The 25,029-nt window shown below is 49.9% G+C and overlaps 1 protein-coding gene across 1 annotated transcript in view; it reads left to right on the top strand.

Moving 5' to 3' along the window:
* The window catches only part of LOC122391346, a 262,100-nt gene that overhangs the window by 163,342 nt on the left and 73,729 nt on the right, over positions 1-25,029 (top strand). Inside the window, exon 5 of the mRNA XM_043385148.1 lies at positions 16,349-16,448. Within this exon, the coding sequence (XP_043241083.1) occupies positions 16,349-16,448 (100 nt within the window). The remainder of the gene's footprint in view (positions 1-16,348; positions 16,449-25,029) is intronic.

The raw sequence follows: 25,029 nt of genomic DNA, 5'->3' as shown, positions 1-25,029 counted from the left end.
GAAGAGGGTGACCTTCGACCCGCTGCTTAACAAATTAATTTCGATCCGGTGCATACCCATACTCACTACTCAGGCAGTGGAGCGAGTCGTCCGGTTCATAACTTAGGCAGCATACGTTGCTGTTATTAAGAGAGCACGTCTCAGTTACATCACGTGTGCCATCAGGACGCAATGCAACGCTCTCATGTTTGAATCAATCATCGAAGTGTGATTTTCTGTCCTAGGACGGTTAGGTGGCTGGCTACATTGCATTTAAAAATGAACATACGGTTTGGACTGATGTTATCTGTCTGCAAAACTTAATTTAACTGATAAACATATAGGTATCAAAGTTAAGCATCTCGCTGTTTTCTTTGCAAAATCACTATAGGTATAGCTTCCGGAGCAATTTATGATTCCTGAAGTATTTCGGATCGAATGGGTACAACTCATCTAGTGTCAAATAAGGAACACCAGACACCTAGGAACACCAAAGAACACCATATACCCGACGTGGCAGCGGCTGCGTCAGCTTTTAACGGTCGGAAAGCCGTCAAAATCAATGTTATGCCAAACTCGCTCAATAGATGGCGCTGGTTTCGTTGCGCTCAGAGCGCCGATGCTAATCGCTATTCTGAGCACGATTCTGCCACTGGGGTTTCCAAACTTTGTGAAGAGGTGGGGGTAAGCATGTAGAACTAGGAAAGTGGTAAATATAGTACCTTTCTCGAATTTTTCCCACTACATTTTGCAAACAACGAGAAAAATTAGCAAAAGTGGTCTCGAAAAACCGTTGACGGCGCGCCCAGTTCCTTTTCAAAAATTCGCAAAAAATATGTTTTAACCGTTTTATGGATCAGCCCGTAGGAAAATCGCTCTTCACTTGGAAACTTTTTCCATCGACCCGCCCTAAATTGTGCACCCTATCTAGCCGAATCTTTTGTTAAGACCGGCCGTTCCATCATACGTGCCTAGAAGATGCATCCATCTCTTCTCTCTTACACGCCTGTAGTCCACGTTCTGCATCCACACTCTTTCCAGTCCCACCACGCGTAAATCGTCCACACTGTGGTCCGGAGTGCAGAAGTGGTGCCTCACCGGAAGCGCCACGGTCGGGTTGCTCACCCGTACGGATGATAGGTGGTTCTGTATACGGCCGTACAGAGTTCCACCTGTCTCTCCCACGTAGCACACGCACTCACATACATTACACCATATTCCGTAAATAACATTTACACTTTTACATCCTATCGTCCTATCGTACGTCGTCACGCGCCCCTCCCCCGGCCCCCTCACGCGATCACTGCTTGAGTACATCCGTCTGCGTACATCGCGTGGTGGGACTGGAAAGAGTGTGGATGCAGAACGTGGACTACAGGCGTGTAAGAGAGAAGAGATGGATGCATCTTCTAGGCACGTATGATGGAACGGCCGGTCTTAACAAAAGATTCGGCTAGATAGGGTGCACATGCCCCCCCCCCCCCCGGAGCGCGGACTCGTAACTGTGGCCCAAATCAGTGTATCGATGTACGAGTATACTGTGCAGTCACCTGGGTGGTAGGCTGTGCCGCACGGCTCCAATGCCAGTATGCCTGTGTGGTAGGCTGCACCGCACAACTCGAGTGCATATGCCTAAATCTGAAGTATGTTGCTGTATGTAAAAATGTTAGTTTAATCATTTTCAGTGTTTCGGCTAGAGATTTTATTTAGGTAGGAAGTGGAGTGGAATTAGAGCACGTACTTTTTTATCTTCTGGTGATTTTTATGTTTATATGTCGTATTATTCGGCGCAGCGGAGAGGCCTGTATTTTCTGATGAAGCCATGAATACACATGGTGAAACGTAAAGTTGCTTTAATTTCTATATATATATATATATATATATATATATATATATATATATATATATATATATATATATATACATAAGCACAAACAGATCGTCCACCTATTGGCGGCATGCCTCGTCTACTACTAAACAGACTCGTCAGCGGCGTAGCGGGGATTTGTTAATCAGCGCGGCCCTGGCAGACCGGGCGAAGCTGGCAGGTGGCAGCTGCACTACCTGGGGTGGGAGGCTATTTAACAGCGCCGCGGCGCGGTACTCAAAACGCCGTTTTCCGGTTTCAAGCCTCGGTCGGGGAAGATGAAGGAGATGATCCTGCCGTGTGTGCCTGTCTCGAAAATTTTGATTAGGGACGAACAGTGCAGCGAGGTTCTCGGGCTCTTCATGCTTAATGACCTTTTGCGCGATCGTGAGTGTCAGGTAATCTGACATGGATTTTGGTGATAGCCAGCCAAGTCTGTCGCGCAGGTCCGAGACGTGGTCAAACTTACGCCGTCCGAAGATCACTCTAGCGGCAAAGTTCAAAATTTTCTGGAGTCGGTCAAAATTTTTCTGAGTCCCGTTACCGTACACAGTGAGGCAGTAGTTGATTCGTGATATGACCAGAGATGTCACGAGAACTTTAATGACACCGTCAGGGAGACAATTTCGTGCGTGAGACAGTCCGATCAACAAGCCAGTACACCGACGACTAAGCTCGGACACATGTGCTTCCCAGGACAGGGCGCTGTCAAAGACAACACCCAGATTCCCCACCTGCTCGCTTGGCTGCAACACAGAGTCACGAAGAGAGACGCTGAAGTCGGGTACCTTCCGTAAATTTTGTCTGCTGCCAAAAACCATGAGTTGTGTTTTGTTTGCGTTTAGCTTGAGGGCGTGAAGACAGAACCAGTCACTGATTGATGCGAGTGAAGCTTCCATGCGAGAGATAAGCGATCTGAGGTCGTCGGCACGGCCGCTCACTAGAACCTGGGTGTCGTCCGCATATTGGAAAACGGTGGCGTCACCTGCGTATAGCGAGAGGTTGTTCGAAAATATGGTGAAGAGTAACGGTCCCAGGGCAGATCCTTGGAAGACAGCCATATTATTTGGAAGCGGCCGAGACAGTACTTTACCTCCGGCGCCATTAGATAGGGACACGCTCTGGGTGTGTCCCGTGAGAAAAGCAGAAAACCAAGAGGTCTCGATCCCGTGCATGGCCAGTTTTTGAAGTAAAAGTTCGTGGTCGATGACATCAAAGCATTTGCTTAAGTCAAGGAGACAGAGCAGTGATAGTTCTCCCCTATCAGAGGCTGCGAGGATTTGGTCTGTGACGGACAGCAGAGCGGTCTCTGTGGAGTGTCGGGGGCGAAAACCATGCTGCGAGGAGGCAAGGAGATAGTTATTTGAGAGGTAGTGGTAAAGCTGTTGATGTACGAGGCGTTCCACAACCTTCATAATCACGGGGACTAATGAGATTGGTCGAAAGTTGGTGGGATCCGAGGGGCTGCCTGATTTGAAGATGGGGTGGACTGTGGAATGTTTCCAGGAATCGGGGATATCGGAGTTGGTAATACACGTATTGATAATGTAAAGTATGACGCGACCGATAGCTGAGAAGCCGGACTTTAACATTCGGATGCAAATGCCATCAGTCCCACTGGCGCCTGAGTTGCGCATGCCGAAGATAGTGTGACCAAGTTCGCCGAGAGTGACCGCGCGGAGCTGAAAACGACATGCACCGACCCGGGGGAGGCGAACGTTCAGATCGGTAGCGGTGTTAAGAGACCGGACCTCCGCAGCGATGCGGGGTCCGACAGAGACGAAAAATGAGTTCAGTTCATCGGCGGGTAAATTAGGCTGCACACTAGGACCGTCCTTTTTCCCTGCTACAACTGTCCTGATAGACTGCCAGACCTTATTGGGGCCCCGCTCGCAGATATTTCTCTGTAGCTCCTCTCGCCGGTCGCGACGCAGCGCGGCCCGAACAGAGCGATTCAGCTCCTTGTAAGCTGTCGACTGACGACCGGACAGTCGTAGCGAGGCGCGGCGCTGGGACATAAGGTTCCGTGTGACAGCAGAGGCCGGGGGCGCTGTGGGGTTCCGAATGGTAATACGCTTGAGTGGGGCGTGGTCGTCGATAATAGGCAAAAAATTGGACACGAATGCATCCCACTGATCACTAACAGTCGCGGCGGTAAACACAGGCTCCCAGTCGACAAGCTCCAGATCAGAATTCAGGGCAGTGACATCAACGCGGTTGAGCGAACGAGCTGAGATGATTGTAGGCTTCGGACGCAGTTTGGGGACGTTGACATCTACGCTAATAAATTTATGCGGACTAAAATGACAAAACTCAACACGGGTGTTAGAGAAGAGGTCCACTTTGTTCACCATACACACGTCAAGGAGCGAACCGGAAGTGAAAGTCGAAGTTGTTACTAGCTGGTCTAGGGAGTAGTCCGATAGGAAGCTGCTGAGATGCTGTCGTGCACGAAAGTTGGGTTCTTTCTTCAGCAGGTCACAGTTTATATCACCGCAGATGACGAGCGGGGTCCTAGGGTGATCGATAAGTACTCTTTGTAACTGATTTTCAAGGTCGGCGAAATCGGCACATAAAGCGGTTTCGGAGTGGCGAGGGGGGCGATATAAAGAACATACGATGAGTTGACGACCTTTGTCGAGCTTGAGCAGCGCCCACTTTGACTCGAGCTGGCTGCAGCCGCGCTCAAAACTTGGGAACTTGATGGGCACTGATGTGATATCTGATTTTGTTACGATCGCGACGCCGCCGTACCCGCGGCCATCAGGTCGGTCTGTGCGGCTGAGGGAGTAGCCTGGGAGCACTAAGAGTCTGTTTGGCGTAGAAGGGCGTAGCCAGGTCTCCGACAGTAGTACGACATCGTAATTGTTTTGGCGGAGTTCATAGGTCAGGTCCAATAGTTTAGGCTTAAGGCTTTGAATATTCAAGCTTCCGATACGAAGATTCCGATGGTGGTTTTCTGTCGTTTCCGGTCGGCTCCTGCCCCTGCCGCGGCCACCGCGGGCGCCGCGGCGTTGTGGACGGCGTCCGCCGCTGCGGGCCGGCTTGGGGCGCGGGGAGACGCTGGTGGGCGGGGCCTGGGCTGCCGGCGGCGCGCCGTGGGACGCGGGCAGCGCGAGCGGCCGCTCCCCACCCCCGCGGGCCGGCGGGGCTCTCAGCTGGAGGGGAGGGTGAGGCGACACGGCCGCCGGCTGGCGTCCGTGGGGCTCTGCGCGCGGCGCGGGGGCGCGGTCCGTCGTCCCTGGGGCTCGGGAAGATTTGAATGCCGGCAGCCGTTGGGTGGCTAGAGCTGGGGCCGAATCACTAGTAGAGCTCGATGAAAACCGAGAAAAGTTCCGTGGTAAAGCAGGTTTTCTTTTGGTGAGATGGTGCCTGAGGGTCAGGTGGGTGGGTCAGGGTCATGAAATTTTTAGGTTAGGTGTAAAATTGATGAAATCGAGGGTACTGAACGTCTCGTCGCGATCAGCTGCTTGATCAGCTGCTTGAAGTTCACGAGAAATTTGCGAAAAACCATGGGGGTTCCATCCGACCGAAGGTATCTACCGTGTGTATATTCACCGTGTCGCACTGTCGGGACCTCGGTAACGGACAGACGCACCTACCTCGAATAGTGTTATAGACGGCTGAAGTCCGCTGCAATCATTTTAACTCGTATTGATTGAAAAGAATCGGCATTTCGCGGATTCACTGAAAAGGAATCGCTAGTCCGCGGATTAACTAGGAAGTTCGTAGATCCCCGTGACTCTTCAGTGACTTCACGGACGCACTGAAAACTCAGTAAATCCGCGGAGCCACGGCAGTGATTTCGCGGGTTCACGAGAGTTGACGTGACTCCGCGGAGTCCCTAGGATCAACCAGTGACTTTGCGAACTCACGGATTTCGCGGACACACTGTAGGTAACATATGTACCTATATTATGTTTGTATGTATGCGCATAGATGTCGCAACCTTGGCGCATAGATGTCACAAGTAGATAGGGCCTAGGTCCCAACTATAGCGACACATGCAGTGCAAATGGTAGCATTGTCTAGGTAGGAATTTCCAAGTACGCTCGGCCCGCACTATTTCAAAAGTTACAGATGTTTGAATTTCAGTGAGTTTCAAACTTCAGTAACTTTGAAATAGTGCGGGCCGAGCTTAATTTTCATTATATTCGTAATGAGGAGTATGCCATGTGTTCGCATACAAATTTTGACGAAAATCGCAGGGGCTCGCCCAATGACCTTGAAATTCCGTAGCTTTGTGACTCAGTAACTTGAAAAAATATGGCGGGCCGAGCTTAACTTTTATGATATTTGTAATGAGGAAGATGTAATATGTCCGTATACCAATTTTGACGGAAATCGCAGGGCTCGCCCAAATGACCTTGAAAGTCAAACCTCCGTTACTTCGTAAATATGGCGGGCCGAGCTAAAATTTTGTGCTATTCGCAATAAGGAGCATCTAGAGTGTCCGTACACAAAGTTTGACGGAAATCGTAGGGGCTCGCCCGAATTACCTTGACATTCAAACATCCGTAACTTCGTAAATATGGCGGGCCGAGCTTAGAATTTGGGGGGATCGTAATCAGCATGATAAGTACTATCCACTGACCAAGTTCGGTCCAAATCGGAGGGGCAATTTTGACGAAAATCGCAGGGGCTCGCCCAATTACCTTGAAATTCCGTAACTTTGTGACTCCGTAGCGTGGAAAAAATATGGCGGGCCGAGCTAAACTTTTATGATATTTGTAATGAGGAGGATGTAGTATATCCGTATACCAATTTTGACGGAAATTGCAGGGGCTCGCCCAAATGACCTTGAAATTCAAACATCCGTAACTTCGTAAATATGGCGGGCCGAGCTTAAATTTTCTGATATTCGTGATGAGGAGCATCTAGAGTGTCCGTACACAAATTTTGACGGAAATCGTAGGGGCTCGCCAGAATGACCTTGAAATTCAAACATCCGTAACTTCGTAAATATGGCGGGCCGAGCTTAGATTTTGGGTGCATCGTAATCAGGATGTTACGTACTATTTACTGACCAAGTTTGGTCCAAAATCCAAATTGGAGGGGCTCGCCTGACTCCGAATCTTAGATTATAGATTAGGATTCACTTACATATAACTTGACGGCCGTCCAACAACAAGGAGGCAGAGACAAAACAAAAGCACACCATGACATGCATGCACAAATATACGACTGAGATTATATATTCCCGACCGGGGCTGGGAAAATGCGTTTTATTCACCGAGGTTTTTGTGCGGAGGACCGAGTGCCGGTAGGCACGAGGTCCGTAGCCAAAAACCGAGGTGAATAAAACTGCATTTTCACAGCCCAAGGTTGGGAAGAGATTTACCACATGCCGTACCGGAGTAACAGTTTATATTATATTTGTATTTTTTATTGTGAGGCTGCGTTAAGAATGAAAGATGAAATTCTATACTTTCCCCTTATTTTGGGTTTGAAAAAGCTGAGGATGAAGATGGTGAAGCGCCAGAAGCTAGAACAAAAAGTAAATGAAGTCCAGCCAGCAGGAGTGAGGAAACCGTGAGGAAAACTGAAAATAGGGTGAAACGCTAAATCAAACGTGTCTTGAATGCTAGCTGGATCAACAAGTTAGAACAACGAAGTATATGGAGTCCAGTGCAGGAGTGAGGAAACCGTGAGGAAAACTGAACATTGGGTGAAACGCTGAATCAAACGCGTCTTGGGTCCCAGCTGTAACAATATCACATGTTTCATTGTGGCACGTTAAGATGCTTCACGCATTTAAAGTGTTCGTTTTTGCGTGCATTATGAAGAAATAATTATTATTCCGACCATGTTCTGCAGCAATAAATACATTGGCATTGGAACGATAACCTTGTTTAGTTGAATAACGTTGACAGCAAAAGTAAGTAAACACGCAGTCACTTACTTTTGCTGTTGCTGTTAGTGAACACACAATCCGTAAATATCTTCTTTGAAATTGGTTCTTCCGCTCAGAATATTCAGTAAAACTTTGTCTGGGAAAATCAAAAAGCCCTAGGGCCGAATCGTTTCCCAAATACCTTCAACATTAGCCGAGGCGGGCCGAAGTCATTTCCCAAATGCACGTGCTAATGTTAAAGGGATATCTCGGCATGTGGTAAAGCGATCATTTCTCAATGTATCCGCTTGGCGCCGATTGATTGTGATCTCATGCAGTAGGGGAGACCGGGGCTAGTTGGGCCAGTTTTTACTTCAAGCGTCATAACTTCGGTATAACTATACATATCATTATTTGTTGACTATAACTGAGAGCTTATTTCTTTATCTTTTAACCTTCGCCCCAGTGGGGGGGGGGGGGGCATATTTACCACCCTGTCGCGTTTTTTTGCGCGTGAATAAAAAACCGCGACGCGTAGCGCCGCGCCGCTTGGGGTAGCTTCTGGTACATCAATTTTGGACAATGTGTGAAATTTTGACCCCAGGTCATGTCAGGTCAGGTCACCAGGTCAAGTTAACTGACCAAGCCTAAAAAAAAGTTTGCAATCATGTCCAGCCTGCAGTGTTTGTCAAAAAGGTTTACAACTTGGTGGATTGCATGATGTTATAGGCGCCTACAATTTGTATATCTCGGATTTTTTATATCCGTGACCTAAGGTCAGGTCAGTGGCGTGACCTTTCCATTACAAGTCAATGGAGAAAAATGAAAATGCCTCTAGGTCCGTGTGTACGCATCGGAACAGTCCAAATATTTCAGAATCACAATGATTTAGTCCAATCGTGATGACCAAGGTGTCATTTTTGCTGATAGCCTCTAGACAGGTCATCCGAGGTCACTTTAGGCTACAAACAGTTGTTTGCCAATAACTCGCGATTGGAAAGAGATAGAACGCTGGGGATGGTCTCATTGTGTTTGTCTTGTTGAGACGCATCGACTGATATGCAACATGACCTTTTCCGGTAAGGTCATGACCTTGACCTGAGGTCAAATTTTGAAGTTGACCTCTCAAGGTCAAATCATAGTTCATTCGACGCGTCTCGGCGAGGGGAACACGATTCTGGCAATAGAAATGTCGTGGCTTTTTGTAGTCGAAAGTTATTGTCGAAAAACACTTTTCGTAAAAACAGCTATTTTTGGAGTTTTTGCCCTCTGGAGGCTAAACCGTTGACCTGAGGTCAATATTGATAATGACCTTTTCAAAAGAAGAGTTCAAAAGCTATCGATTGCTTTTCCGTGCGTTATTCTAGCTACCATAGTTCCTGAGATAGCGGCATGTTTTCTGAAAAATATAATGACAATTGGCAAATTTTGACCTTTGATGACCTCTGGTGACCCCAATATTGCTCTAAGATGAAAAGTGACCGAAATACTTTCAAACTTACGCATTGAGAGCTATCGACTGCTTTTTACCGCGTCTTTCTATTCCTCTTAGTTTTTGAGTTAGAGGTGGGTGGTAACATATGCCCCCCCCCCCACTAGGGCGAAGTTGGCTGAGACCGCCACTGGGGCGCGGGTTAACCCGACAGTTGCTGGGGTATTTCGCCACCCACCGTTTGCTGGCGGGGGGGGGGGGGGCGTTAAACGCCCCCAGCCGATAACTCGAGAACCAATAGGCGCAGCGAAACGCACGAGGCGGCAAACGAAAGAGCGCGACGAGACGCTTCAGATGAGTACTTTAAAGTTGAATTTTGAGGTCACAGGTCGGGTCAAGGTCAGGTCAAACACCTGAAATCGGGCTTTCAGTAGCATGGACTTCAGGACTTCGCAATGGGCGCCTCTCGCCATAAACTCTGTCACAACGGTGCACAATCCATCTTATAAGGCCTACAAGAGTGTCAGCTCCATGTAGGGGTCAGTCAAGCATAGGTCAGGGTCAAGGTCAGGTCAACCGAGTAGGCACATATCCCCGAAAATCAAAACTGATATTCGCAGCCTGTGACACATGTTTTACAGGTAATTTGGGGCGTAGAACACGATGGTGACATTCATTTTATCATATGTGTACGTGTTTGGCTCAAAAAGTTCAATTTAAGAAATTCATGTATCATGGTCGTGAAGTAGTCACGAAAAATTGCCAAGATTCAGTTCAAGATTATGGAAAATGCGGAACGATAATCAATAATCGAAGATAGCCATTTGATTGATCATGGTATTGGCAGTCTAATGGCGTTTACGGCATGTCTGTATGTTTATTCTGTGATTTTATATGATTTTTTTGAACATATGCCGTTTTTGGTCGAAAACTCAGAAATCATGACGTCACTAAAACCTCGATATCTCAAAAATTTTCCGACCGATTTTTTTGAAACTTTGTCACAATAAACTTCAATCAATTCCCTACATGTACCCAAAATTTGGCGCGCCTGCGGCGCGCCGTTTTTATGCTATGGCCCAGCGAAAAAAGTGGGGGCGTTTAACGCCCCCCCCCCCAGCAACTCGCGGGTTAAGAAGCACTGGTTTCGGGACCTCATTCAGGGGTGCCGGTTGCACTCAGAGACCGTGGCAGTGTGGGGCCCTCAGCTAGGCACCGGTGTGAGGCCTTCACAGCCGCCGGTGAGGGCCCTCGCAGGCGCCGTTGTGGGGGCCTTCAACCATTGGTTTAAAGGTAGTGTGCCACCTTTGAAAGATTTCCCGTTTTATTTTTCCTAGGATAAGAAGCTTCTGTTTTTACCTAATATCGCAAAAAAAATCAAAAATGGGCCTGGAATAGTGCCTTTTTCTCCTAAAAGTTTATCGGTTTTTAGATATGTATAACAACTGTAGTGGGCTCACCTGCAAACAGGCGTCGGGCAACAATCGCGAATGCGGCGCACTTGTGACAATAAGCAAAGGTCATTATAGTGTTACGACCATACGACGTACGGGAATGAGTTATCAGCTGTCTAATCGTAGACAACACAATGTCGAGCCTCTGTAAGCCTGTATTGGTATTGTTTCTTAAATTTGGCTGTCGAACATTAATTTGTGGTTTGAAATATGATTTTATGTAAAATAATTGATATGAAACAGCCGTCTCTTAAGTTATGACCCCATTACACCACACGCAAGTGGCAGAAATGACAATGATCAGCTGACGCATTTTTCTTGGCCGAAGTCAGAGCGCGCGGCCCGACGCACCACGCGTATTTGGAAATTCCGACCTCGACGAGCATCAGAAGCCACCTAACAGGCGTGTTCGAAACCGCAGGAGATGATGATGAACGGGTTTATCGAAACTTGATTGGATGAGCATATCGGTAATAGCGATTTCAGTGTGTGCATTTATTGTTCATAGTGGTGTGAAATGTGGTTGGGGTACGACCGACAACCCGTCGGGGCGAATTTCGCACTGGGGTACTCAAAATTTGAAGAATTTAAGACGTTTCCATGAGTTTTGAAGGTATGGATAAGTTCTAAAAATCCGGTTCTCCTTATCTGGGCCATTAACTCCATACGGTCCAAGAAAGCTGGCACACTACCTTTAAGGGGTCATCGCAGGCGTGTGTGGAACCCTTAGAGCTGCTGGTCCCTGATCGGCCGGTAAGGGCCCTCAGAGGCCGGCAAGTAGCCCTCAGAGGTCGCCAATAGGCCCTGAGAAGCCAGCAAGGGGCCCTCAAAGGCCGACAAGGGACACTAAAGAGCCGATGTGGGGCTCTTATGGAGAGAAATGTGGATCTTCGGAGCACATAAGGTGTTCTTCCGAGCCTGTGGGGCCCTTCTGAGTCGAAAGATGCCAGCGTGGACCCTCAGCCGCCAATCGGCGTCGCAAGGCCCCTCGGGCCCGAAGCCCCCTGATCTGATGGGGGCACGTTCCCCTGCCCCCCCCCCCCTGGTGCAGATAGAGAATGCAATCGGCGGTGCGGGACACAATAATTGCAATCGTTCCTTCTCCCGTCGCGAGGCCGCCCATCCGACCCATAGTCCCATGATTGTCAACCCTGGGGCTCGGGTCGGCAATGTACCGGCAAGGAAATCAGCTTTAGGTGAGTAAAAACGGTTATTAAGAGTCATTAGTTGTCGTTACGTTCAGTAATAATAACAACGGTGCCAGATGTACCCGACGCACAGCTTGGAGCCGGACACCGCCTGGTTTCCACCAGTGACGTCACGCTAATGCTTAGCGACCGGTCCATTGGAAATCGCGGGATGATTCTACCTCTCTTATACGGCCTTGGCTGAAGCTCACCAGGCGATGACACTCCACCCATCTCTCTCACCGCCTCCTCCCGTCGACCGCTCCCGATGGACGCCCGAGCTGTCACCGGTGGTGGGACAGCCCCTGACGTCACGTCCATGGGCGCCTCCAGGTCATCAGCCCTGGCAGGGCGGGCGGCCGCGGGGCGGACATCAGGAGACTCCGAACGGTCCCGAGCCCCGGCGAGCCCGCGATCGCCGCCGCCCGCCGACCGGTCAGCTGCAGCAGCGGCAGCAACCGGCGACACCGGCTCCAGGGGCGGCGAAAGCTGCACCAGACTGGTGGGCGTCACCCGGGCGCAGTCCAGCAACGATGAAGAAGTCGTGCCGGGTCTCTGATGGTTCACTAGTCACCACGCCGTCCGATCCACCGGGTCCCGGATGGGGGACAGGAACGGCCGACCTTGGCACGCCGCTCAGACTCGGCTGCTTCATCCCCACGGCCTTGTCGAGCCCGGATCCGTCATGCGTGTTCTCTCCTGATCGGGTCTCCATCCCTCTCCCCGCGGGCAGGACGAGACACCTCCTCTCGCGGCGGCCTGAGTGCGCCCCTACGCGGCCGCGGGGTCGCGCGCCGCTCCCGCTCCCGCCAGCTGACGCACCGACTCGGGGTCGCCGATCCGAATAGGAGCCGAGTCACGAGCCCGGCTGCGAGAATAATTCCCGACCTTGTGAAAACGGAGAAAACGATGTCGTCTTTCTTCAAGCCTTAGCAGATCGGAAAACATGGTGTGGCGCCGTGGAGTTAAAAACTCGGTAACAAACAGACCGGTACCCTTCAGCTTCGTCTTGTTCCTGAACAGGACGTCCCTGTCGGAGCCGGGCGTGGCCGTGGTGAAGTCTATGAGGACTCTCCCGTTTCTGAGCCGGACCATGGCCTTCACCTGTGCGCCCTGCTCCACGCGCTGCTGCACAAGGGACCGGATCAGGCGAGCGGCGTCCTCTCGGCTCGTCTTAGTAGTGCCGGCCTGGAGAATACGAGCGAAGTGAGTCGCCTTTCCTGTTGCTCCCGGTCCTCACTCAGCTCTAGCTGCTGGAGCCACTGCCGGAGCTCAGCCGTCTCTCGTTCCAGCTGTAGGATGTCGATGTCCGCTGAGCGCTGCCTCTCGGACATCGCAGTGAGTGAGTCCATCGCAAATGAGACGGCGACTCCTCCACGGCCACGATTCGTTTGTTGTTAGAGTCTCTTATCTGCTTCACACACTTGGAGTTCTCAGACACCATAAACTCCTTTAACTCAGCACACATGTCTCCATCACCCAGTCCCTCCTGGGACGGGTAGCCCACATGGCTGTATACCCCACTGTCACTGTAAGCCGGGCTCCCTCGCTTGTCCACCTGGCCGCGCACGCGAAGCGCCGACACGAACGTGCGACCCGGTTAAGGTCTAACGGCCAACTGATCACGTTCTGCATTCAGTGGCCTCGCCATCGGGGGGCTGAATCAGGAAGTGGCTGGCGCCTTCCTCTCTATCCCATTACTCATTTTGGTCGGTCCTGCCAAAACATTAGTGTCGCTTGCGTATGTAAGCGAAACCAGAGGACATCGCAGCGACAGTGCCGATTCATTTAACTCATTTTGTATGTATGTATGTATGTATGTATGTATGTATGTATTTACGGCGTTAACTCATCCCTTTACCAGACCGAGGTCCAAGGGCTATTCTCGAGTCAGAGTCAAAACATATTAACTAGATATGCAATGATGAGGAATAAAACACAAGCAAACGTCACGCACACCAATAAAAAAAGACATCAGGGCCGGATACGACCCTCCTGCTCGGACAGCACACTATGTCACCTCCAATAAATGTTGTAAGAGCTTGCGGTTAAACTGCGCAGTAGACATGTCCAAAAACTCTCTAGGTAAAGCGTTATACCCGGCGGCTGCGCGGTATGCAAACTGCCTCTTCCCGGTGGCCGAACCACGAATGTTGGGAAGGCTGAGTAGGTGATCCTGCCGCGTACTGCGGCTGTGGTCGACACGTTCGGCATTGGTGACAAACTGGACAGCAAGAGACACAGGCTCACCAGTTCGTCGCATTTTGTGTTAAAGGGTTAGTGTATGGGCTTGGACCATGACAGAGGGATCGAGCAAGCCAAGGGATGCGCGGACAGATGAGATGTGGTCGAATTTCTTTTTGCCGGAGATCACACGGGCTGTTAAGTTAAGAATTTTGTTGAGGACAGTGAGATTCTTTGCAGACCCGTTCCCGTAGACAGAAAGGCAGTGACGGATATGGGACAGGACCAGGGCTGATACCAGGATTGGGAGGATGGCGGTAGGCAGGTAGTGGCAGATGTGGGAGAGACCGGTTAGGATACCAAAGCACTTTTGCGACAGTTTTGAGACATGCGCGTCCCAGGTAAGAAAACGGTCGAAGGTGACACCCAGGTTTTTGGCCTCTAAACATGGTTCTATGAGAGTTTGGCGAAACGATACCGTAAACTGAGGAATGTCGGGTAAATTTTGTCGTGATCCGATGCCGAGAAGTTCAAACTTCTTTTCGTTTACTTTGAGGTCATTTGCGTGGAAATAAGCGTCAAGTGACTGCAGTGGAGTCTCAAGCTTGGAAGTCAAATCAGATAGTGTGGATTTTGGTCCTGAAATTAAAAGTTGGGTGACATCGGCATCTTGAATGATAAAAGCGTCCGCTGTGTACAAGCTAAGGTCGTTGACGAAAATGCTGAACAATAAAGGCCCGAGAGACGAACCTTGAAAAACTCCCTGATTGATATCTAAAGCAGAAGAGCTCAGTGATGCTGAGATAGAGACGCTTTGAGTGTGGCCGGAAAGTTAATTTCGAAACCATACTGTTTCAATGCCGTACAACTCCAACTTTTCGAGCAATTTTGAATGAGGAATGACATCAAGGGCTTTGCTTAAGTCAACCAAACAAAGAAGTGTATGTGGCCCTGATCAATACCAGCAAGTGCTCTGTCGGATATGTGGATAAGGGCTGGCTCAGTTGAGTGGTAAGGTCGGAAGCCGTGCTGCGTGGGAGATAGAAGGCAGTTGGTGGAGAGGCAGTGTTGAAGTTGGCGCTGGACCACCTTCTCAACCACCTTGGCAATGACGGGGAGGATGGAAATAGGACGGTAGTTGGAGGGACTGTCAGGATCACCGGATTTCAGGATGGGATGGATCCGGGCATGTTTCCAGGTGGACGGGATATCGCTAAGGCTAAGACAGGTGTTGACGACATGCAATAGAACGGGTCCTATGGCGCTAAAAGACATCTTAACAACTCTAATACAAAGTCCGTCACAACCACACGCGGAAGAATTTTGCATACCAAAAACAACACGTCGTAAGAATCCGAGACTTATAGGGTGGACAACAAAACCACATGCACCGACACGCGGCAGTCGTACAGGTAAGCGTACCGGAGTGTCGTTCACATCAGATTGTAGCTCTGCAGCACCATTTGAACCGACATTGACGAAGTATTGGTTCAGCGCGTCAGGACTAACGCGGCCACACACTGTCTGCGTATCGCGCTTACTTTTTTTGCTGACCCTTGGTGACTTTTTTTTCTACGCCGCCACCCATGAATAGGTGACCAGGAGTGCGCCCTCCCTCTATCCCAGCGACACACAGAACCTTACGTTAACACCAGACCAAACTTATGTAATATGACAAGTCGCGGCACTCCCTGCTAAGAGTAAGGAAAAAAACAAAAGAAAGCAAATAGCTGTGGAGTGAGCATGCTGTTAATATGTTAACATACGAGAAGCAAAGTGGTCAGTGGTCACAACTGCAAACAGTTAGTGACTGCCCTCCTACACCCCTGGAACGCCCACAGATACACACTCATACAGGGTAATGTTAGTGGGAGGAAGGTGATAGAGGGGTAGCAGTCATACAAATAAAGTGGATGGTTGAAGGTGATCTTTCTGGTCAAATTCGAGCAGGATCAGTTACTGAACCCCTGCAGGGCTGTCCAACTAAGCAAGGCTTGTTGTCGGACAGCCCACAGAGGCCAGTTCCGAGGTGACAAGTGTAGAAATAAAATTTAATTAAAATAAATAAATAAATATAAATACCCTTCACTACTTGGCGTAAATTTCGCCACACTGACGCCGGCCCGTCCGCAGCGATCCTCCCCTCGATATCGCATCTCACATCGGCCCGCACATCCGCCCGTACCGCTCTGTTGGCGGCCCGGTAGTCATCCGAGCCGCGCCCACGGCCGGCGAGCGTCGCAGCCCGCCGGGCCATCAGGTCACGGGTGGCTGCTGACAGGGGCGGCGCGGAGGGCTTTCTCATTTTGATCTCACGGACGGGAGCATGACGATCAAGGGCACATCGTACGGTATTGGTATTTGTTTTAATTGGCATTTTAATTTGTATTTGTCTGTCTGCATTGCTTCCAGGTGGCTATATACGGATACTTAGCTGGGAACGCTGCAGCCGCCATCGCCATCGACAGAGTCGTTCTGCACCGAATTGAAGACTCTAACGCCTGCGAGGAAGGTGAGTGACTTTGAGGAAGGCCCAATGGCCGTGTACACTGTACAGGTCACCGCTAAAGTAATGTGGGGTTCTACTGTGATCGAACAAAACATAGCGCCATTCCTTGACGGTAAGATATATCGTCAAAAGCGAGGATCGCACAGCTTCGTATTTCAGATTGACAACTTTCTCTAATGTGTCACCATTCTACCTGCCACAGCATGCTCGTTATCATCGAAAAACTGAAATATCGAGCCCCTTGGAGCACCCCGGAGTCATGTTTCTGTGACCGCCACCAGTGACGTACCCAAGGGGGGGGGGCCCTCAGGCCCCGGTATGTTTTTTCAAACACTGGATAAAACGTCTTTTACTAGGAAGAAAAATGATAACAAGGTTTCATTTATGTGCCCCTGGTTACCCAAGGGGCCCCTGATGACCCGATGGGCCCCTGCAGTCATCCGAGGGCCCCCGGTTTCCTGGGCCCCTTGTCGCCTAGGGGGCCCCTGGTAGCCGGGGCCTGGTCGCATGGGGCCCCTGATTGTCTGGGGGCCTGGTCGCATGGGGGCCCCTGGTTGCCTGGGACCCCTGAGGGCCCCTGGTTGCCTGGGGGCCCTGGTCGCCTGGGCGGCCTGGGGGCCCCGGGTGACCTAAGAGTCCCTTCGGAAGCAGGTGGCCCCCTCCTGGGCGAAATCCTGGGTACGTGCCTGACCGCCACTGAACAGAGTTGTAAACCTACGCGCGTGCGTACTACGCAATAGTAAGGAGTCATTGCTGGACCCTCCAGTGGAGAGTAGCCCTGCCATTGATGATCCGGACACCAGCATCGGCCGATAGGAGCTGCTCTCTGACAGGCGAGGAGGGGGAGGGTCTGAGGTGGGGAGGGGTTGACCGCGGGGCTACTGGCCGGTGCAGTGGGAGGGGTGGGTGGAGGTAGGGTGACAGGGACACCAGCCTCAGGGCAACAGTGAGCTTTGACCCGAGGCGTGCGAGAGCGATGCCCGATGCCATTTTGTGAAGCAGCCAGCGTGTCACGGATTCACGTGGGAGCTTTGACTGAAATAACTATCAAGGCTACAGTTTTGAAGATAGAAAAAACAGCATTTGAGAGAAGATGTTCGTAATGAGCAGTTGTAACTTACTACAATATCAGATTTACAATTTATTTTATTTAAAATATTTGAATGAATTGATGTTTTGCATAACAATAGCCGATCAGAATACGTTAAATTTTAACCACCTGTATAGTCTAATTCTGTAAAATATTTGTGCATTGGCTTCGGTTGTCCGCCGAACTTCTTTGTTCATTGAGGGCCTCATCGACATGACCTGTATTACAAGATTTACGCTGTAGCAAAATCCTACGCTAGCTGTATGAGTAGAAATGCTGTATGACAAAGGCACGGGCGCCTGACAACTGGGTCGAGGCAGGTGGAGGCCGGCCAGAGGTCATGCTCGTGTCAATCACCCTTGACCCCGTCCACCGCCCCCGGCGGATACTCAACAGTGCGCTCATTGGCTCATTGGTTTGTCTCAGTGAGCGCCAATCACAGTCAGTTCAGTGTGCGTGCTGCGTGTGAGATGAGAGATCACAGCGAAGCACGATACCGCCATAACTCTATACTTGGAAGAGGCCTTCTGGACGGCGTTGCCAGTTAATGGGGTGGGGGAGAAATTCGACATACAAATAAGTTTCTAAAATAAAATGGTCAGTGGATGAATAGCATAACATTTCTTTCAAAGTTCACTCGTTTTCATAAAAAAAGACGAAGAGAAGAAACAACGTTGAAGCATATGACTATTAAAGGGACTATCCCACCTTCTAAAATGTTGTTAAAACCAGTTAAATTGTGCCCGACTTTATAGATTGGATGACCAGGAACACGGTTCTGGCATTTATTTTTCATTAAACGTCTTAGGCTTCCCATATTCCCAACACAAACTTTCAAACATGTGACGTCACAGCCCAAAATTACCTCCTTCCCCAGGCGACATTACTGTCATAAAGCTGATTCTTTTTACTCTGTAGGCACCACAACGAAGTTCAGACCAAGTTTTAAACGATTTTTCAACGAACAAACCCATTTAAATCAGAATGACTAAACGAGGTGACGTCACACTAACGGTCGCTCCATGTTGAAGATAGGGCCTTGCACAAGGCCCATTTTCAAATGAAGGGAACGAATTTCTTCAACACCAAGAGGCCGCGGGGGTTGCAACCTAGATAGATAGTGGTTTCTGAACCTCGCCGCAAACTTGGCTATCTCAACTCAAACCCCATGTTAAAGGTGGGATAGTCCCTTTAAGCGAGCCAATACTTTTTTTAATTTATATTTATGGAAGGGTGCAATGTAATTGCAGTCACACTTGTATTTTTTTAGCGATTGCATTTGAATTGGTGATCATTCCGTACACGGTCTGAAGCTATCGGGATAAATAATTGAAATACCTGGGTGAATTGCGCCACCCATGTGCCGATGAGTTTGAATTTTTCCGCTTTGCGATAAAAAACAACTGTTTTACAAGTAGGACGGCTTCCGTTGACCAAACGTTTGTCATCTCAAAGGGCGGCGACCACCTCCCCGTCCCTCCTCGACCCCTCCCCTTTATTTACACGACGGAGTCCCGTCCCTCACCGCCGACTGGTCACGTGATTGGCCTCGCCCGAGGCCCAGCCGACTGACCCGGAGCGCGGTAGGCGTCATGCCATGCTGCTTTAAATCACTCACCACATCGCGGCTACTGTTCAGAGAGCCGTGACACCAGAAACGTCTTGGCGGAGCGGTTAAGCGTTAGGCTATGGATCGCGGGGTCGCGGGTTCGGTCCGCGCCGGGGTTGTCCGTTTTCCACAGACTGGTTCTGGCCGGCTCAGGCGAGATGGATATATCTTTTGAGGTTATGACCTCACGAGCACTATGAATACAATCGACATTCGTTGACTCTTGTTCGGTCATAAGACAGTGTCCTGAAATTGATTTTTCGGAGAGTGTGATTGAAGCCGCAAGGACGTCAGTATTTCATAAGGACGTCGATATCGGTGCGGAGCCTCAGCCACTGAAGATCCCTTAAATCTCTTAAAATTAGCGATTTTCACCAGCAATTTTGACTAATAGCACCTCAAGGCACCTCAAAGGATCATATATAGACACAAAGTAATGCCAGTTTACCCCTAGTACAATACAAATTTCAATCATTCATCGCAAACACCTAAACAACACTTTGAAGATGTTTAGTTCTTGTCCATGATCGGACACAGCAGTCAGTGACAAATATGCTTCAACAAAAATCAGCCCAAGAGCCAGCGGCTATCACTAAATATTGACGTCATAAGAGGGATATTATATCGAGCAAGAGGAGTGACGTAAAAAACAGACGTCCAAACAAAGAGATGGAAAACAGTTAGGAAAATTAATTTCCATAGCTTCCTGTTATGAAATTCAATTAAGAAAACTCCAAGGTAGACGCTGAATTTTTCTTGGCTGGAAAAAAAATGTGAAATCATCGTGCACTTTTCAGTTTTGTACCGACGTCGATTTAATGGGAATGACAAGGTCAATCGACGTCCCCAACATTGCATGTATTTTTAAGGCAAAGACGACATACTTTAATTAAAACTGTTGAAATTCGGTAACTTTATTTTAATTCAAATAAATAAACACAAACTTTTTTCCCAACCACCATCAACATATGCAAAATTAACTGCTTTTGAAGGGTAGGTTCAAGGGGCAGCGCTACCCCGTTACTGTGACCTTCTGAGGGGAAAAAATAATTAAATATGTTACAGTGATTTGATACAAAAGGTATGTTGTGTGCTTATAGATGAATGTCGAAGTAATATATTCGCATGATTAATTTTTATCTATACACTGCACAGTTACTAAAACTGAAAAGTGGAAAACGACGTCCTCAGATCCCTTTATTCCGACGTCTTTTCTTCTTCATATGGCAGCTATTACCTTCACATGATAAAGGAAAAAACCTATCCATATCTGACGCACAGAAAACGAAAATAAAACCGCGTTGTTTACTCTTGCGGCAGTTCGCCAGCGGTGTTGGAAAGGGGAGTTGAGTATAAGAGTGGGTTTGTGAGGCCTTGGGATATATTTATTGTCATTTTGCACAGCCGTGTTTTTAGGCCACAGAGGCGATATTTCTTTTTGTTAGTTTGCTTTTGGTGTTCGATATACCTGTGTACTTTTATCTGTCAGGGACGTCGTTTGGCTTTCCGGGACGTCACAAAGAGAATCTGTTCGGGTGTGGGTTTCCACCCAAATTCACGAAAATCAGGACACTGTCATAAGATATTAGCCGATTATATGTTTGTGTATGGAAATATCTCTTTTCTAATTCGCAAAAAGTAACCGACTCACTTTATCATCATATAACTCACTTGACGTCATTGCACTGGCAAGTGAGTTGCTAGAAATGTGACCTCGTCAGAACCATTTTGCAGGTTGTTAAAAGGACAGACAAGTCCATTGGCTGCGGTGACTATGCAACCTGCCCTGATCATGTAAACGGCATTGTGACTAGTTCAGCCACGAACACATTCCGCATTTTCCTAGAAAGAACTATCGGCACGCTCGGTGCCGCGGAGGGTATGCAACCTTACAGACCCGCACTGCCCAGCGCTCCGCTAGCCCGTAGGCGGTTGGCGAGGCTGACCCCACTGACCTCGCTTCGCGACGAGACTCTCGGTCACTCACGCCACAACCGAGAGGCGCCAGCCTCGACGCAGGGGCATCTGGCGCCATTCATGCTGCCTCCGAACACGGTGATTGGTTTGCTGCAGAGTCTGCGTGGTTTGCTGCGTGGTTGGGGCATCAGTGGCGTAATCAGGAATTTAGTTACCAATCTCGCCAACAGATGGCTCTGACCGACGATTTTTAAATACGGAGTGATCTAAAGGTAGGTGACATAATACGGGCTTACAGCTGCAATGATGATGGCACATGTAGGCTACATTCCAAGTTTCATGATAATCTGACAAATGGTTCCCAATATACAGATGCAAATTCTAACCTTTTTTTTTTTTTTGAATTTTGCTCCCGACAGGCCGAGGCCCTGGTCGGGGTAGGGGGAAGTTACTAGCTGGCAATTAGCCAGATCTTCCGTTTTACTTTACTTTAATGCCGGCTATGTTATTCCGGCCCAAGGCAATATCAAGAGCAAAGTTTACGTTAGACCGGCTCATGTGACGTCCGGTGGGAGCAAGTGCAAGGGAAAGCCAGAAAGGGTGCCAGAGTGGCAGTGCCGAGAGGGATTTTGAGTACTTACATTTCTTGCTGCTGAATCTTGATGCTGAAATGTGGTAGTGTTGTAATGTGTGCTGTTGTTGTGTTGTGAGTTCCACCAGGAAAGTCCTAACTAGAAAAACCTGGTGCCTATCTTAGAGGGCAAAACCTGTGCGCTTTTGCCAAATTGCACAGGAAAAATCCCTTTGCTTTGATATTACGTTACGTTATATCGCTAATGTGTAAGTGTGTTTGTGGAGCTATCGCCTTCATCCACTCCCGGGGGCCATGGATGCAAGCCACCTAGGCCACGCCCGGGGTGTCCGGCCAGATAGCTTCTGTGTCTCGAGTGGGCCTCAACCTTTAAGAGGGATCCCTGTCGAGAACCGCGAGAGGGATGGGCAGGTGCCGATTGCCGCCGCCGCCGCCGGAGGGACGCAAACGCGCGCGCTCGCAAACATGGACGAAATCACGGCGCAACAAGAACAATGGAAACAAAGACAATTACGATGAAACCACGAGAAAAACCAAGAGAAACCAAGAAAAACCAAGAGAAAATCATGTGTCCAAGGAGTTGGGGGAGGAGCCCACCGCCGCGTGCCAATGGTCCCCGCGGCGGCGGCTGGTGCCCGTAAGCTCGGGGCTCCTACAAAACCCCCGTCTCGTCTCGTCTTTGTGTTAGTCGGCCTGCCGCCGGAGGCGATTTCGGCCGTGCCGTATTTCTGGATTGGGCTTCCTAGGAGGCAGGCCTCCTGCGGTCTGATGGCGCTCCTGCGGTCTGAGTGGCGGTACTGATGGCAGTATGGCGTGACGGTATCACGCTTGGCGTGGAAAGCGCAGAGGTCGGTGTCCTCGGAGAGGTTGGTCAGATAGGTCTCGCTGGCCTTTTGCAAAGCCGCAACGGCATCGCTCCGGATGTGCAGATTATTCTGGGAGTCCTTTCAGCTGTGGTCTCTGAAAGGACTCTGATTTTTTTTTTATTATTATTATTATTGCTTTTTTGTGGGCTTTATTTTATTATTTTTTGTGGGTTTTTTTTTTCCTCTTTTGCCTCTTTTGAAATCTTCGACACATATTTTCACACACAATAAACAGTCACACACATACAAGGAACATTCAGAGATTTGACACTTCAGTGATAATATTGATTTTTATTTTTATTATTTTTTTTTCATTATATATATATATATATGTATCTTTTTTATTATTATTATTTTTTTTTCATCATTTTTTTTTTTAATTAAAATCTTTTTTTTGTAATATTTTTTTTTGTCTCCTTTGTTGATGCGTGGGGGGGGGGCGGCCCGGGAAACGAGCGGCACGTCTCGAAGTTGGAGGTTGCGCCACCCCCGTCCCCAGGCCAGCCCGTGCTCCTCCTTTGTTGATGCGTGGGGGGGGGGGGGGTAGCCCGGGAGGCGAGCGGCAGATCTCGAGGTAGGAGACGGTGCCGCCCCCGCCCCCCAGGCCGCCCCGTGGTTCCTTCTTTATGCGTTTCTGCCGGCCCGGGAGGCGAGCAGCAGGTCTCGAAGTTGGAGATGATGCCGCTCCCGCCCCCCAGGCCGGCCCGCGGCTTCTCTTCTGTTGATGCGTGGGGGGGGGGGGGCGGGGGCGGCCCGGGAGGCGAGCGGCAGGTCTCGAAGTTGGAGTTGGCGCCACTTCCGCCCCCCGGCCGACCCGCCCCCTTTTGTGCTTTTTTGCCGGCCCGGGAGGCGAGCGGCAGGTCTCGAGGTTGGAGACGGTGCCGCCCCCGCCCCCCGGCCGGCCCGTGCCTCCTTTTTTGTTGATGCGTGGTGGGAGGGGGGGGGGCGGCCCGGGAGCGAGCGGCAGGTCTCGAAGTTGGAGTTGGTGCCACTCCCGCCCCCAGGCCGACCCGCCCCCCTTTGTGCTTTTCTGCCGGCCTGGGAGGCGAGCAGCAGGTCTCGAAGTTGGAGACGATGCCGCTCGCGCCCCCCAGGCCGGCTCGCGGCTCCTCTTGTTGATGCGTGGTGGGGGGGGGGGGGACGGCCCGGGAGGCGAGCGGCAGGTCTCGAAGTTGGAGTTGGCGCCGCTCCCGCCCCCAGGCCGACCCGCCCCCCTCTGTGCTTTTCTGCCGGCCCGGGAGGCGAGCAGCAGGTCTCGAAGTTGGAGACGATGCCGCCCCCGCCCCCCAGGCCGGCCCGCAGCTCCTCTTTTGTTGATGCGTGGTGGGGGGGGGGGGCGGCCCGGGAGGCGAGCGGCAGTCTCGAAGATGGAGTTGGTGCCACTTCTGCCCCCAGGCCGACCCGTCCCCCTGTGCTTTTCTGCCGGCCCGGGAGGCGAGCAGCAGGTCTCGAGGTTGGAGACGATGCCGCCCCCGCCCCCCAGGCCGGTCCGCGGCTCCTCTTTGTTGATGAGTGGTGGCGGGGGGGGGGGGCAGCCCCGGAGGCGAGCGGAGGTCTCGAAGTTGGAGTTGGTGTCACCTCCGCCCCCAGGCCGACCCGCCCCCCCCCCCCCCCCCCCCTATGCTTTCCTGACGGCCCGGGAGGCGAGCGGCAGGTCTCCAGGTGATGGTGCCGCCCCCGCCCCCCGGCCGGCCCGTGGCTCCTCTTTTGTTGAGGCGTTTCTGCCGGCCCGGGAGGCGGACGGCAGGTCTCGAAGTTGAAGTTGGTGCTGCCACCGCCCCCCAGGCCGGCTCGGCCGCTGCTTGCTGCTGCTGTTGCTTGTTTTTTGCTCTTTTTTCTCTCTCTCTCTCTTTCTTTTTTATTTTTTATTTTTTTTTAATTCATTTTTTTTATTTTTTTTTATTTTTTTTTGAATTTTTGTTTTTTTTTCATTCTTTTTTATCTTTTTTTTTTGCTTTTTTTATAGAGAGAGAGAGCACATACGTACATGTTATACACAGGCATGCATGCAGGTACAATACATACACTTTGTCTTTCTTTCCTTTCTTTTCCTCTTTTTTTTTTCCTTTTTTTCTCTCTTTTTTTCTCTTTTCCTTTTCTTTTTTTTCCTCTTTCTTTTCTCTCTTTTTTTTCTCCTCTTTTTTTTTTCCTTTCTTCCTCTTTTGTTCAGCTTTTTTTTCTTCTTCTTCTTTCTTTTTTTAACTGTTTTCCTTGTCTCCTCTACGTCATAGAGGAGAGGTGTAAAATTCTCATTCACAAATGTGCACATCGCTGAAAATGTGCACCGGTGAACGAGAATTTCAGTATCATACCTTACCTCACTTGGAGGTAAGATCATGTAATTAAAAGTGATCATAAGTCTCTAAAGATGCCTGAATCAAAAATAAATTTAAGGAGGAGCTTTGTGATGTCTGGATTTTGGTCGCTTAGAAGGGTTGTGATGTTGAAGGATAGGTTGTTTCGGAAACAATAGTTTTGCAGCTCTTGTCGCTGTTGGTTGTAGTTTTGGC

Source organism: Amphibalanus amphitrite, unplaced genomic scaffold, assembly GCF_019059575.1.
Source record: "Amphibalanus amphitrite isolate SeventyFive unplaced genomic scaffold, NRLGWU_Aamphi_draft 000433F_arrow, whole genome shotgun sequence".
NCBI classification, from domain to species: Eukaryota; Metazoa; Arthropoda; class Thecostraca; order Balanomorpha; family Balanidae; genus Amphibalanus; species Amphibalanus amphitrite.
This window is presented reverse-complemented; position numbering and strand designations above follow the sequence as displayed.